This window comes from Phacochoerus africanus, chromosome 13 (genome assembly GCF_016906955.1).
Source record: "Phacochoerus africanus isolate WHEZ1 chromosome 13, ROS_Pafr_v1, whole genome shotgun sequence".
In the NCBI taxonomy this organism is placed as follows: Eukaryota; Metazoa; Chordata; class Mammalia; order Artiodactyla; family Suidae; genus Phacochoerus; species Phacochoerus africanus.
The window spans coordinates 67,380,551-67,392,946 of record NC_062556.1 but is presented as its reverse complement, the minus strand read 5'-3'; the positions used below and the strand labels follow the sequence as shown (position 1 = coordinate 67,392,946).

The following is a 12,396-nucleotide window of genomic DNA, read 5'->3' as shown; positions in this document are numbered from 1 at the left end:
CACACCCATCACCGTCTTTTATAGTCTCTTCGTGGAGCTGCATAGACTGAGCTCTGTGAGGGCAGAAAGCGCTCTCGTCCCTCATCGTCGGCCTCCCCAGGGCTCAACCAGAGACACAGGGACCACTGCAAAGTTCGTAAATCCGTAGTGCTCTCAGTTCAGAGTGTCTGCCCTGTGCCTTGCAGTTTGGCGCACAGCTGAAGTCGCTGTGCGTTTCTCTGTCTTCAGTATCTTCACAGGGACTTGCAGCTCTGGCAGCTGGTGGTCGTGAATCTCTCATCCCCCGGTTCTGGCTGCACCGTAGGGTGACTTCCCTGTGTCTTTGCAGCCTTCGTCCTCAAAGCCAGTTTCCTGTATATGACATAACCTGATAAACTTGCCCTAACCCGCCCTCCACGTTTAGTAAAAGTATAGAGAGCTGTTTTTATGAATTACAGAAACTTATTTTATTTATATGGATTTGTTTTGTAAACCCAGTGGCAAGCACAATACCTTGCCCGTAGTAGAGTCTTGGTAAATGTGTGAATGAATGAATGAAAGAATCAAGTTAATGATGTGGTCGTGACTGCGCCTGGCTGTAACGTTTACCACTTTTGCGAGGTATCCGTTTTCTATGAGATAATGCTCCAGTGTCTCCAGATCCTTACCACGCTGTAACTGCTGTGGCAGGGAATTAAGATCCCATCTTGGACCCAGGGTGTCAGATTGCGTATTTACATCTACAGTGTGGACCATGCTATACTTTAAACCAAAGCCCAGTAGTGAGAAAAGAAGGGGCCAAATGAGTGGTCTGTAAGCTAAACCTAAGAACAGCTTTGAGATGGTAACTTGCCATGCCGTGACCATTTTCTTATCAGAAGAATGCCTTGAGGAGTTCCCGTTGTGACTCAGCAGGTTAAGAACCCAATTAGTATCCAAGAGGATGCAGGTTTGATCCCTGGCCTTGCTCAGTGGGTTAAGGATCCCGAGTTGCCGTGAGCTGTGGTGTAGGCCGGCAGCTGGAGCTCCAATTCAACCCATAGCCTGGAAAGTTCCATATGCTTAAAAAGAAAAAGAAAAAAAGAAAAAGAAAAAAAACTCTTGACTGCTACATGTAGTAAATGTGGCACGTGTGTGGTAGGATATTACCTAAAAGAAGGAAGATGACGTTTTTCAAAAATCAATACAAAGTGCAAAGTGATGACTAAAATAAAAGAGAGTTCTTTAACCAGCCTGGGGAGTTACATCTAGCATTTAGTTTTCAGAGCGTTTTAATGGGTAAAATCTTATTTGATCCTCACAGCTACCAAATCTGTTTAGACTTTATTGCATTCCCCGGTTTTACAAACATGGTAAAGTAAGTATGTTGACACTTACAAATTTCATTTTTATGCTCTTCTTTTCTGTGGCTTTTCATAATCAGAGGCATGAGAAGAATCGTAAAAGTATGTCATGTTTAACTTAGATTCTCCATGGAAAAGACTTTAGACAAAACTAAAAGAAAATGAAGAGAGGCTTTGCATCTTCATAATACAGATGCACGAGGAAAAGATATGGTGTTAGAATTTTTACTGATTTTTTTTCTTTGTCTAGAGCTGTTATGATCATTAGCACCCGTATCTGGCTTTAGTGTTTGCATTTACTGCACTACAATAAAAGTAAGAGCCAATCAGTGCACCTCTTTGTAAGCATTGGCACAGAGTTCAGTCACATAGATGGCAGTTTTATGATTTGTGTGTGTTGTAAATATGACATAGGAGTTAAATGTCTTGCTTTAAAGATTGGTTTATTTAAGTCGGATAGTATTTTCTGGTAAATTGATTCACAACGGCTTTTAAAACATTTGTTTTCTTTGGACCTGTATATCGCAGACATTAGGACTATAATGCAGCATTAGGCTGGGAATGAAAAACACAGGTTCTGCCCTTCATTTACAGTGTCATGGAGGATTCAAACATGTTAAAAGGCAACTATAAAAGCCTTCAAAGGTGTATATATTAGCAAATTTAATCTAGAAATATGTAAATAAGAGGGAGCATGTCGTGAAAAGTGGGGTTCAACTCTGGAAAACCAATCAATATAATTCACCACATTAATAAAATAAATAAGGACAAACATGATCATCTCAACAGATGCAGAAAAACCACTGGGAAAAAAATCAGTATCCATTCAAGACTTAAAAAAACAAAAACAGGAGTTTCTGTTGTGGCTCAGCAGTAACAAACCCAACTAATATCCATGAGGATGCAGGTTCAATCCCTGGCCTCAATTAGTGGGTTAAGTATCCAGTGTTGCCATGAGCTGTGGTGCGGGTCACAGATGCTGCTCGGATTCCACATTGCTGTGGCTGTGGTGTAAGCCAGCAGCTGCAGTTCTGATTCAATCCTGAGCCTGGGAACTTCCATATGCCTCAGGTGCAGCTCTAAAAGACCCCCCCCCAAAAAAAAACCAACTAAACAAACAACAACAACAAAAAAAAACCTTCTAGAAATAAAAAGGAATTTCTTCAATCTGAAAAAGATTATCTATCAAAAAAACCTACAGCTAACATCATACTTCATGGTGAAAGACTGAATGCTTTCCCCCTAAAACTGAGAACAAGATAAGAATATCTGCTTCTACCACCCCTGTTCAACATTGTGCGAGAGGTTCTAGCCAGTGCAATAAGGTGAGAAAAAGAAGTAAAACTGTATATTGACATCAGATGCATTTGTCTTTTTGACAGAGGTTACTTGAAAGAATTTACCAAAGAAGTTACTAGAACTGAGTTTAGCAAGACCACAGGATTCAAGATCAGTATGCAAAAATCAGTCAGCCTTCTTCATATTTAGAGATTATTATACCATAGTTTCACAATATTGTTAATGATTATTTGTGTAATTCCTAGAAACAGATGTGCTGGAAATCTTTAAATCTTATTCAGACAAAGCCTCTTCCTCCAAAATACATCATCAGAATTAAAACAACAGTGCAATTTATAATGGCATCAAAAACCTTGAAAAATTGCATATAAGTCTGTATAGATTTGTATGCTAAAAACTACAAAACACTGATGAAAGACTCAAAGAAGACCTAAATAAATGGAGTGGGAGACTCAGTACCATTAAGCCGTCACGTCTCCCTAACTTGATTTATAGATTCAAAGCAAGCCCAGTCTAACTCCCATCTGGAATTTTGGTAGAAATTGACAAACAGATTCTAACATTAATATGGAGAAGCAAAGGAACTAGACTAGCAAAAATAATTTTGAAAAAGTTGGAAGAGCCATGCTATCTGATTTCAAGATAAGGCGGTTGGGACTGTTTTGCTCCTCTTCTCCCAGGGGACACTTGGCGGTGTCTGAAAAGGTGTTTGTTTGTTTGTTTGTTTGTTTGTTTGTTTGTTTTAATCATGATTTTTATTTTTTCCATTATCACTGGTTTTCAGTGTCTGAAAAGATTTTTTAATATCACAATTTGGAAAGCAGAGGGAGGGAAGTGCTACTGCTGCTGGCATCTAGTGGGCAAAGGCCACGCATGCTGCTAAACATTCTGTAAATGCATAGCACAGCCCAGAAAAAAAGTTATCTGGCCCAAAATATAGCTCATGTCACTGTGGAGAAACCCTTGTGATAAAGCTACAGTAGTGATCAAGAGAGTGTGGTATTTGGCACAAAGATGGACATGTCAATGGAGAGAAGCAAGAAATAGACTTACACACATATGGTCAGTTGATTTTCTGACAAAAATTCAAAGGCACTTCAATGGGGAAAGGACTGTTTTTCATCAAATGGTTTTGGAAAAACTGGACATTCGTATGGGAAAAAAAAAGTTGATCCATGCTTAACAACCATATTCAAAAATAACTCAGTAGATCGTAGACTTAAATGCAAAATGTAAAACTATAAAACTTCTGAGAAAAGAAAACATAGGTGACAGTCTTTGTGCACCTGGCTTAAAGATTTCTTAACATAATATTTAAAGCACAATCCAGAAAATATAAACTCAATAGATGGAGCTTTATCAAAATTAAGAAACTTCTACTCTTCAAAAGGCATTGTTTGTTAAGAAAATCCAGAGACAAGCTATAGATTGGGGGAAAATTACAAATCACATGTCTGGTAAAGGACTTAACTCTCAGAAGCCAAAAATAAGAAAATAAACAACCCTGTAGAAGAATAGTCAGGAAAAGATTTGGAAAGCAGCTATGCTCACTACTGTACCATCAACACTTGCAAGTCAGGAAAAGATTTGAACAGACACTTCACCAAAACTCTGGAGATGACAAATAAGCACATGGAAATTTATGCAACATCATTAATGAAACTCCACTCCAGTAGGCTTAAACAACAAAGGTTGAATCAATTGGCTCCCATTAGGAAATTCCGCAGAGAAATTCACAGAACCCAATCCGCATATTTCACAAAGTTATAAAAGCTACAGTTACTTTGGGATGGAGGAGGGGCTCTCTCTGTTTAAGGCAGACGGGCCCTGGCTGGCCATGGGATGGATGCCAGCCCCAGTCAAGCCACCCGCTGCCTCCCTATGTCCAGTCTACTGAGAGCGCTTCTGCCCCAGCACTCCAGCAGGGATGCTAAAATTCACCTGTTTAGTCAGTTTAGGTCACATGTCCACCCATGATGAAGCAGTGACTGGCCCGGAGATAGATTTGTGCTGTTTGGATTAAACCTCAGCCACCTGCCCCAGCCCTTGAGTTATAGGTAATGTTAGCGAATTCCAAAGTGCAAGGGCTTGAATGGAGGTGAGGTGACTACCCTAACTTCAGTAGGTAGAAATTTCTAGAGGAAGGGGAACGGATGTTGGTGAGGCAGGCACAGTGCCTACCATACACTGTCACCAAAGTGCTCCAAGATGTTTAAATTGGTTTGAAGTCCTGCGTAGTCTCCATCTCTCAGCATTGTCATTGTTCCTCAGAGAGGAAAAAAAGATCATTCTAAATTATATTTAGAAAAAGAGAACTAAACAAAATTGAGTCCGTGTGAAACTATCAATTTCACTTTTTTTCTAAGTAGATAACTGTTACAGTCATACAATGTAGCCCTTCATTTCTGTTTGTAGACATGCTTGAAAAATAGCTTGTTAAAAAAAAAGAAGTCTTTGCTGTGGAGCAACAGGACCTGTAGCATCTCTGCAGTGCCAGGACACAGGTTCGGTCCCCACCCCGGCACAATGGGATAAGGGATCCAGTGGTGCCACGACTGCAGCAGTGGGAACTCCATATGCCAGGAGGCGGCCAAAAAAGAAAGAAAGGAAAAGAACGTAGTGATGGTTGTTATATGTTTGGAAGTTAGTGTTTACAGATGTTACATATTTTGAAACTTTCCTCCTAGTCTCAACCGGTCATGCGTTCTGCAAGGAATGCAATGTCAAGTTCGCTCTGACACTCTTTCTTGGCTGGGATATAACACGTCTTTCTGCTTCTTTGATCAGGACGTGCTCATGGAGCTCCTGGAACAGTGTGCAGACGGGCTCTGGAAGGCCGAGCGCTATGAGCTGATCGCCGACATCTATAAGCTCATCATCCCCATCTACGAGAAGCGGAGGGATTTTGAGGTATCTGGGTGGTTTGTTTTTTCCTGTGTGAGAGGACAGTGGCGTGCCCCACACCGCAGACATTGTGACACGCACAGAGTGCCGGCAGGCCACTTGATGAGCAGGTGGTCTCTGACCCTCCACGTGACACGGACGTCGCCACCCTCAGGGCCCCACCTCTACCCAGACCCCGCCTCTCCACCGACGGCGCGGGAGTTCCAGCACTCCACTCTGGAAAGGTTGCCCGGACCTGAGTTTTACAGTCACCAGGAGCCTTTCTCCTCACAACTCTTCCCTGCTCCACCAGCGCGGGGAAGGCGTGTTCGTTGGTTGAGTCCTTCCGGGGAAGGCTGTCCGCTCTCTTACTCAGGAAGGGAGTAGCTGAAGCAAAGACAGAAACATCATCAGAGGACCTGACCATCTCCCACATTTCATGTGTGCTTGAAAACAGAATTTGCTCACTGCGCTGGGAATCTGTGCAGGACGGCCCTGCGGGTACCGTGGACAACTGATCACTACCTGCAGCTGCCGGCCCACACCACAGCCCCGGCCACGTCACATCCGAGCCATGTCCGTGAGCTACACCACAGCTCGTGGCCACGCCAGATCCTTTACCCCACTGAGCAAGGCCAGGGATTGAACCCCCATCCTCATGGACACTAGTCGAGTTCTTACCCCAGTGAGCCATAACGGGAACTCCTCAGAATGCATTCTTGGTTTTGTTTGTTTGTTTGAGGGTTTCTTTGTCTTTTTAGGGGTGTATCTGTGGCATATGGAGGTTCCCAGACTAGGGTTCCAGTCGGAGCTGTAGCCACCGGCCTACGCCACAGCCATAGCAATGCCAGATCTGAGCCGTGTCTGTGACTTACACCACATCTCACGGCAACGCCGGATCCTTAACCCACTGAGCAAGGCCAGGGGTCAAACCCACATCCTCATGGTTCCTAGTTGGATTCGTTTCCACTGCGCTATGACAGGACTCCTCTTGGTTGTTGTTGTTGTTGTTGTTGTTGTTGTTTTTAATTCAAGTCCAAGGAATTTTCACCTCTGTGATCTCATCCTATTGTTATTTTTAAATCGATTCTCCAAGTTGCAAGTGGGAAGAAATGGGGTCTGTTCTGCTTTCCAGAGGCTGGCCCACCTGTACGACACGCTGCACCGAGCCTACAGCAAAGTGACTGAGGTCATGCACTCGGGCCGCAGGCTCCTGGGCACATACTTCCGAGTGGCCTTCTTCGGTCAGGTGAGCTGCCCCTCTGTTCTCTAGGCCACCCCACGTCCTTTCTGGGGGGTTTTCTTGTTTAAACTCTATAAAGTTGTATTTCGTAAACTTTCTCATTTCTAAAAATGATAATTGGATGAATTTGTCATGTTTAGTATGATTCTTCCTCGTAGTAAACTTTCTGCTTTTTTTTTCTTTCTTCCTGTCTTTTCTTTATTACTTTCTTAAGGCAGCGGTAAGTTCTCCTCCCAAAAGACACTGTAGCGGCATCTTTGGTACTTCAGTGTGGTTTGCAAGTTTCCTTTTCAAGTCTGTATGTATATCTGTCCAGTCATTACAAACTCCAAAAGAAATTAACGTTTTATTCCATCTACAGACATAAATCACCTGTTCCCTTACGCATCTGTACTGCATGTTTTAAACCAAAATTAAGGCTCTCTGGTCTCCTTTGTCCCTGTGCTTCTCTATCTTTTATACTATAATATGTCTGCAAGTAGATTTGCCATTATAGTATTTCAAAAACCCTGTAGGAAAGGGTTCATTTAAATTTAACTGCAAGTTTAACCTCCAAGTCTCTAACATGATTAAATAGTTTAAATTAGAATCCGTTTATTTAGGGCGTGTGGTTTTCTATGAGCGTTATAGAACCTTCAATTTATCCTGTTATTTATTGTCTTTTATAACTTTATAGCAATACCAGTTTACAGACAGTGAAACAGATGTGGAGGTAATTACAGTAAATGCTTAAAAAGCAAGTAATGTAGTGAAATGACTGCATCTAAACTCCTAGTTTGATGTGGGTGTTTTTGGTTTCGTGTTAGCCTGCATTTTTTTTTATATATATATATATACTGTGTTTTTGTACCATTTTTTCTCTTTTACTTTGAATGAGAAATGTTTTTTTTTAATTTATTTCAAACATTAACCTCAATCTGGGAATTTTACATTTTCAACCTTTTTCACTTCCCATGCAATTCTGAGCCTTGTTGTATTCAGACATGATTGCTGCTGGAACAGCTGATGGCTGGTGCTAGTGGAAATATTTTCTGATATTATGCTACAGCCCTTTAAATTAGTTCCCTCATCAGTAAAGCAGAATGGGATATACACCAACTTCACATAATTTTGACCAAACCTCCTCCAGACCGGAGTGCTTCCATTTGTGCCATAAAATCCCACATAAATGGAAGAGGCCAGGAGAAGGGGATGGGGTGTTTCTGAGGCCGGCAGATAGCGTCTTGGTCAGTTCTGCTCCTTGGGAATGTGAAACAGGCTTGAATCCCATCATTGAACCTCACCAAGAGAACACAGCCTTGAATCCTCGATCTTTCATTTCCCTCAATGCTTGAGGCCAGCATTCTTGGATGTGTTTGCAATTTCATGTTTTTCCTTCGTCTTTGCACCCAGACCTTTGCACGTGATCATGTTCCTTCCTATTTGGAAAACCTCATTTTATTTTAGAAGCATTCCCCCGCTTTTTTTTTAAACCCCTGTAACGAAAGAGTCCTTCCTGGGTGTAAGCCTTGGGCTGCTATTTGGGGATGGCTCTCATTGTGCTTTATGTCGCAGGGATTCTTTGAAGATGAAGATGGAAAGGAGTATATTTACAAGGAACCCAAACTCACGCCTCTGTCAGAAATTTCTCAGAGACTCCTTAAACTTTACTCAGATAAATTTGGTTCTGAAAATGTCAAAATGATACAGGATTCTGGCAAGGTATGACCATGCTCGGAAACGTTTCACATAATACTGATTTTTAATGTATGATTGATCAGGTATTGTAGGTTTATAAATGTGTATAGAAAAAGGAACTCAGGAAAACGTTAAGAATGGTTGGCCTTGAATAGCAAGGTATTTTTTTCTCAATACCTTTCAGTGCTTTCCAGATGTCCTTCATTAAGCAGACCGTTATTTCATAATTTTAAAAAGATATTCTTTTACAAAATAACTAAAAGGATATATTGTTTTTAGTCCAGCTATTTAGAAATGGTGAGAGTGAGGGCCAAGTTTCTGTTTGTCACTGCACCTTTTCTGGCACTTCAATGGGTATATTACCTGATATTTTGATTGGTTGGTGTCTGGACAGATGGACAGGCAGACAGACAGGCCAAGGAAGGAACCACTAAGCTGGCATGTCTGTCTGTATTAATGAGCTCTAATTAGGAAGGCTGGCCTCTGCTGCATTGCTCTCAGGAAGCCCTTTCTTAACCCAACATTTCCCCGGTCCTCATAGACTCTGGGCCTCTCGCTCTGGTTTCTACCCCACCCCTGTCCTGGTCACCCTAATCCTTGTGCTGGCTCTCTGCAGATGGCAGTCCAGCCAGGTTGCTGTAACACGTTCCACAGACTGGGGAGCTTATAAACCACAGATACTTAACTCTCACAGTTCTGCAGGCTGGGAGGTCCAGGGTCAAGGTGCCAGCAGATTCGGTGTCTGGAACGGCTCTTGCTGGTTCATGGACTGCTGTCTCATTGCTGTGTCTTCACAGGGAGAGGGGGCTGAGGAAGCCCTGTGGGGTCTCTTTTATAAGGGTGCTAATCCCATTCATGGGGGCTCTACCCTCGTGAGCTAATCACCTCCTACCTCCTGATGCCATCCCCGTGGAGGTTAAGAGTGTACAGGAGAATCTGGGGGACACGGACATGCTGTCTGTAACAGCAGGCGTCTGGGGGTTCTCTGACTCCCTTGTCGTTGCCCTTCTTCTGGGGATCGGATTCGAACTTTCCACTGTGCCAGGTCAGGTGGCACATCTCCCCGCACCTGCCTCCCAGAAATTCATCATACTCACCCACCGCCTTCTCCCATCCCCTTTCCTTGGTTCTTGTGGTTAACTCTCTACTGTCATTTTTATAGAGTTGCACCGAGGAGAAGGGACAGACAGACATTGTTTGCCCATTTTTAGCCAGAAACCTCAGTACAGCCTACTTCCTTTCTAGACCAAATCTCTCAAGTCCAACTTGCTTCTTTTCTCTGAGACCAGAACCTTTGGGTCAGATTGTGGCTTTAACCCTACAGCCTTCTCTCAAGGTTCTCTTGCCCCTGTTCATCTCGCCCTTTTAATATGTGGTCCTCGAAGCAGCAGCTGTAACACCTACCAGACCTTCTTCTCTTCCCCAAACACCAGCCCTGCGTTCATTCTGCTGCTGCACACATACAACTTGGAAAAAGGAAACCAGGGCGATACCGCTGGAAATAGGCAAGAACGTTCGTTTCCACTGCCTTTAAGTTGTTTCTGCTAAAGTAAGTTAAGTTAGTAAGTTCAAATGCAGTTATAGTGATGGGCCAGATGGCCGGGGTTTTTTTCTTTTCTTTTCTTTTCTTTTCTTTTTTTTTTTTTTGTCTTTTTGCCATTTCTTGGGCCACTTCCCGAGGCATATGGAGGTTCCCAGGCTAGGGGTCTAATCAGAGCTGTAGCCACTGGCCCACACCAGAGCCATAGCAATGCAGGATCTGAGCTGCGTCTTTGACCTACACCACAGCTCACGGCAGCGCTGGATCCTTAACCCACTGAGCGAGGCCAGGGATTGAACCCACAACCTCATGGTTCCTAGTCGGATTCGTTAACCACTGAGCCACGGCAGGAGCTCCCAGATGGCCTTTTCTAAAAGAAAGAAAAAGAACTCATGCCTGTGTATTTCCTGAACTTGCAGCGTTCACTTTCACCTCTGGCTTTCATTTTCCGTCACACACGTCTCTGTTAGAAGCTGGCACGAGCCAACCCCTCTTGGCCGCAACTGTGGGCCTGCCCTCACTCCAGGAGAATCTGCACATTCTCTGCACGGGCATTTCTTTCACCCATTGCGTTGCTCTAGAAACTTAAAAACAATATGTGCACAATGGATTTGTCTCCCTAATAAAATAGACTTCTTTTTTTTTTATTTATGGAAAATGCCTGTGTTTGATTTTTCTATCATGACACAGAAGTCAGAGCACCACAAGTTCTAGCATTATAGTTTCCAAAGCATTCACATGCTGAGTTAATCAGGAACTAAACTTATGATCAGAGTAGTCTTAGTCTGTTCCTGTATTAAATTAATTCATCTACATCATTTCATTTCTAATCTAATCTGTCTACAGATTAATTACAATTTGGGGACCTAAGTTTTTTGTTTTTTGTTTTTTTGTCTTTTTGCCTTTTCTTGAGCCGCTCCCGCAGCATATGGAGGTTCCCAGGCTAGGAGTCGAATCAGAGATGTAGCCACTGGCCTACACCAGAGCCACAGCAACGTGGGATCCGAGCCTCGTCTGCAACCTACACCACAGCTCATGGCAACGCCGGATCCTTAACCCACTGAGCAAGGTCAGGGATCGAACTTCATGGTTCCTAGTCGGATTTGTTAACCACTGTGCCACAACAGGAACTCCTTGAGAACATTTTTCTCTCCAGCCAGATATGTTAAAAAAATTCATTTTTTTTATGTATAATCAGAGAAATTCAGATGTGGAGTCATTTGGCAAGAAAACTAGCATGAAGTCTTCAAAAAAGTCAATGTCATTTAAAAAAAATTGTCTAAATTAAACAAGACTAAGGAGATGTAACTAAATGTAAAATGTGATCTTGATTAGATTCTGCTTCAAACATAAATAGCTATAAATGACACTCTGGGACATTTGAGAAATTTTAATCCAAACTGGGTGCATTGGGTGCTGTTAGGAAATTGGTGTTGATGGGGTTAGATATGATAATGTATTGTGGTTATGGGGGGAATGTCCCCAGGTTCAGGCGATGCTGGCTCAAGTGTCCTTGTGGGAACCACTTACTTTGAAATGCTTCTGCTATGAAAAGTGTGCCTGTGCGTGTGTGTGTACACGGCCACATACAAACACATACAGCAAAGTGTTATCAATCATTCTAAGTGGTGGGTGTTGGGGTGTTTGTTGTAGTATTTTTTTTCCCAACTTTTCTGAAATTTCTACAAATACAAAGTAGAAAACTACAGCTTAGGCCTGCTTTATTTATTTATTTATTTATTTTTGTCTTTTTGCTATTTTTTGGAGCCGCTTCTGCGGCATATGGAGGTTCCCAGGCTAGGGGTCTAACCGGAGCTGTAGCCCCTGGCCTACGCCAGAGCCACAGCAACGCCGGATCCGAGCCGCGTCTGCCACCTACACCACAGCTCACGGCAACGCCGGATCGTTAACCCACTGAGCAAGGGCAGGGATCGAACCCACAACCTCATGGTTCCTAGTCGGATTCGTTAACCACTGCGCCACGACGGGAACTCCTAACCAATGCGCCCCGACGGGAACTCCTAGGCCTGCTTTAGAGTCCTTCAAACAGTGCCAATCTTCCCCTTCCTTTATTCATTTAAAGGTCAACCCTAAGGATCTGGATTCCAAGTACGCATATATCCAGGTGACGCACGTGGTCCCGTTCTTTGACGAAAAAGAACTGCAAGAAAGAAAAACGGAGTTCGAAAGGTCTCACAACATTCGCCGCTTCATGTTTGAGATGCCCTTCACCCAGACGGGGAAGAGGCAGGGGGGCGTGGAGGAGCAGTGCAAACGGCGCACCATCCTGACAGGTAAGGCCGCCCCGCTCCTTTCCCAAAGAGTCACGCCCAGGCCTCAGCCCGGACACCAAGATAGAGAGCTCTCCAGAAGGTCCTAGAATTGGAAGTGCCCCTCAGGCTTAGTTACCTTGACTCACGTATCCATTTCTG

General features: G+C 43.3%; 1 protein-coding gene across 22 annotated transcripts in view; it reads left to right on the top strand.

The window, feature by feature from the left end:
• Positions 1-12,396, top strand: part of DOCK9 (dedicator of cytokinesis 9) — a 291,193-nt gene that overhangs the window by 266,175 nt on the left and 12,622 nt on the right. For 13 of the 22 annotated variants that reach the window (XM_047756477.1, XM_047756468.1, XM_047756461.1 and 10 more), the window contains 6 exons: positions 5,409-5,531; positions 6,640-6,753; positions 6,962-6,967; positions 7,424-7,459; positions 8,302-8,448; positions 12,048-12,258. In XM_047756477.1, the coding sequence (XP_047612433.1) occupies positions 5,409-5,531; positions 6,640-6,753; positions 6,962-6,967; positions 7,424-7,459; positions 8,302-8,448; positions 12,048-12,258 (637 nt within the window). The remainder of the gene's footprint in view (positions 1-5,408; positions 5,532-6,639; positions 6,754-6,961; positions 6,968-7,423; positions 7,460-8,301; positions 8,449-12,047; positions 12,259-12,396) is intronic. The other 9 variants (XM_047756460.1, XM_047756465.1, XM_047756472.1 and 6 more) reach the window with 1 other exon arrangement.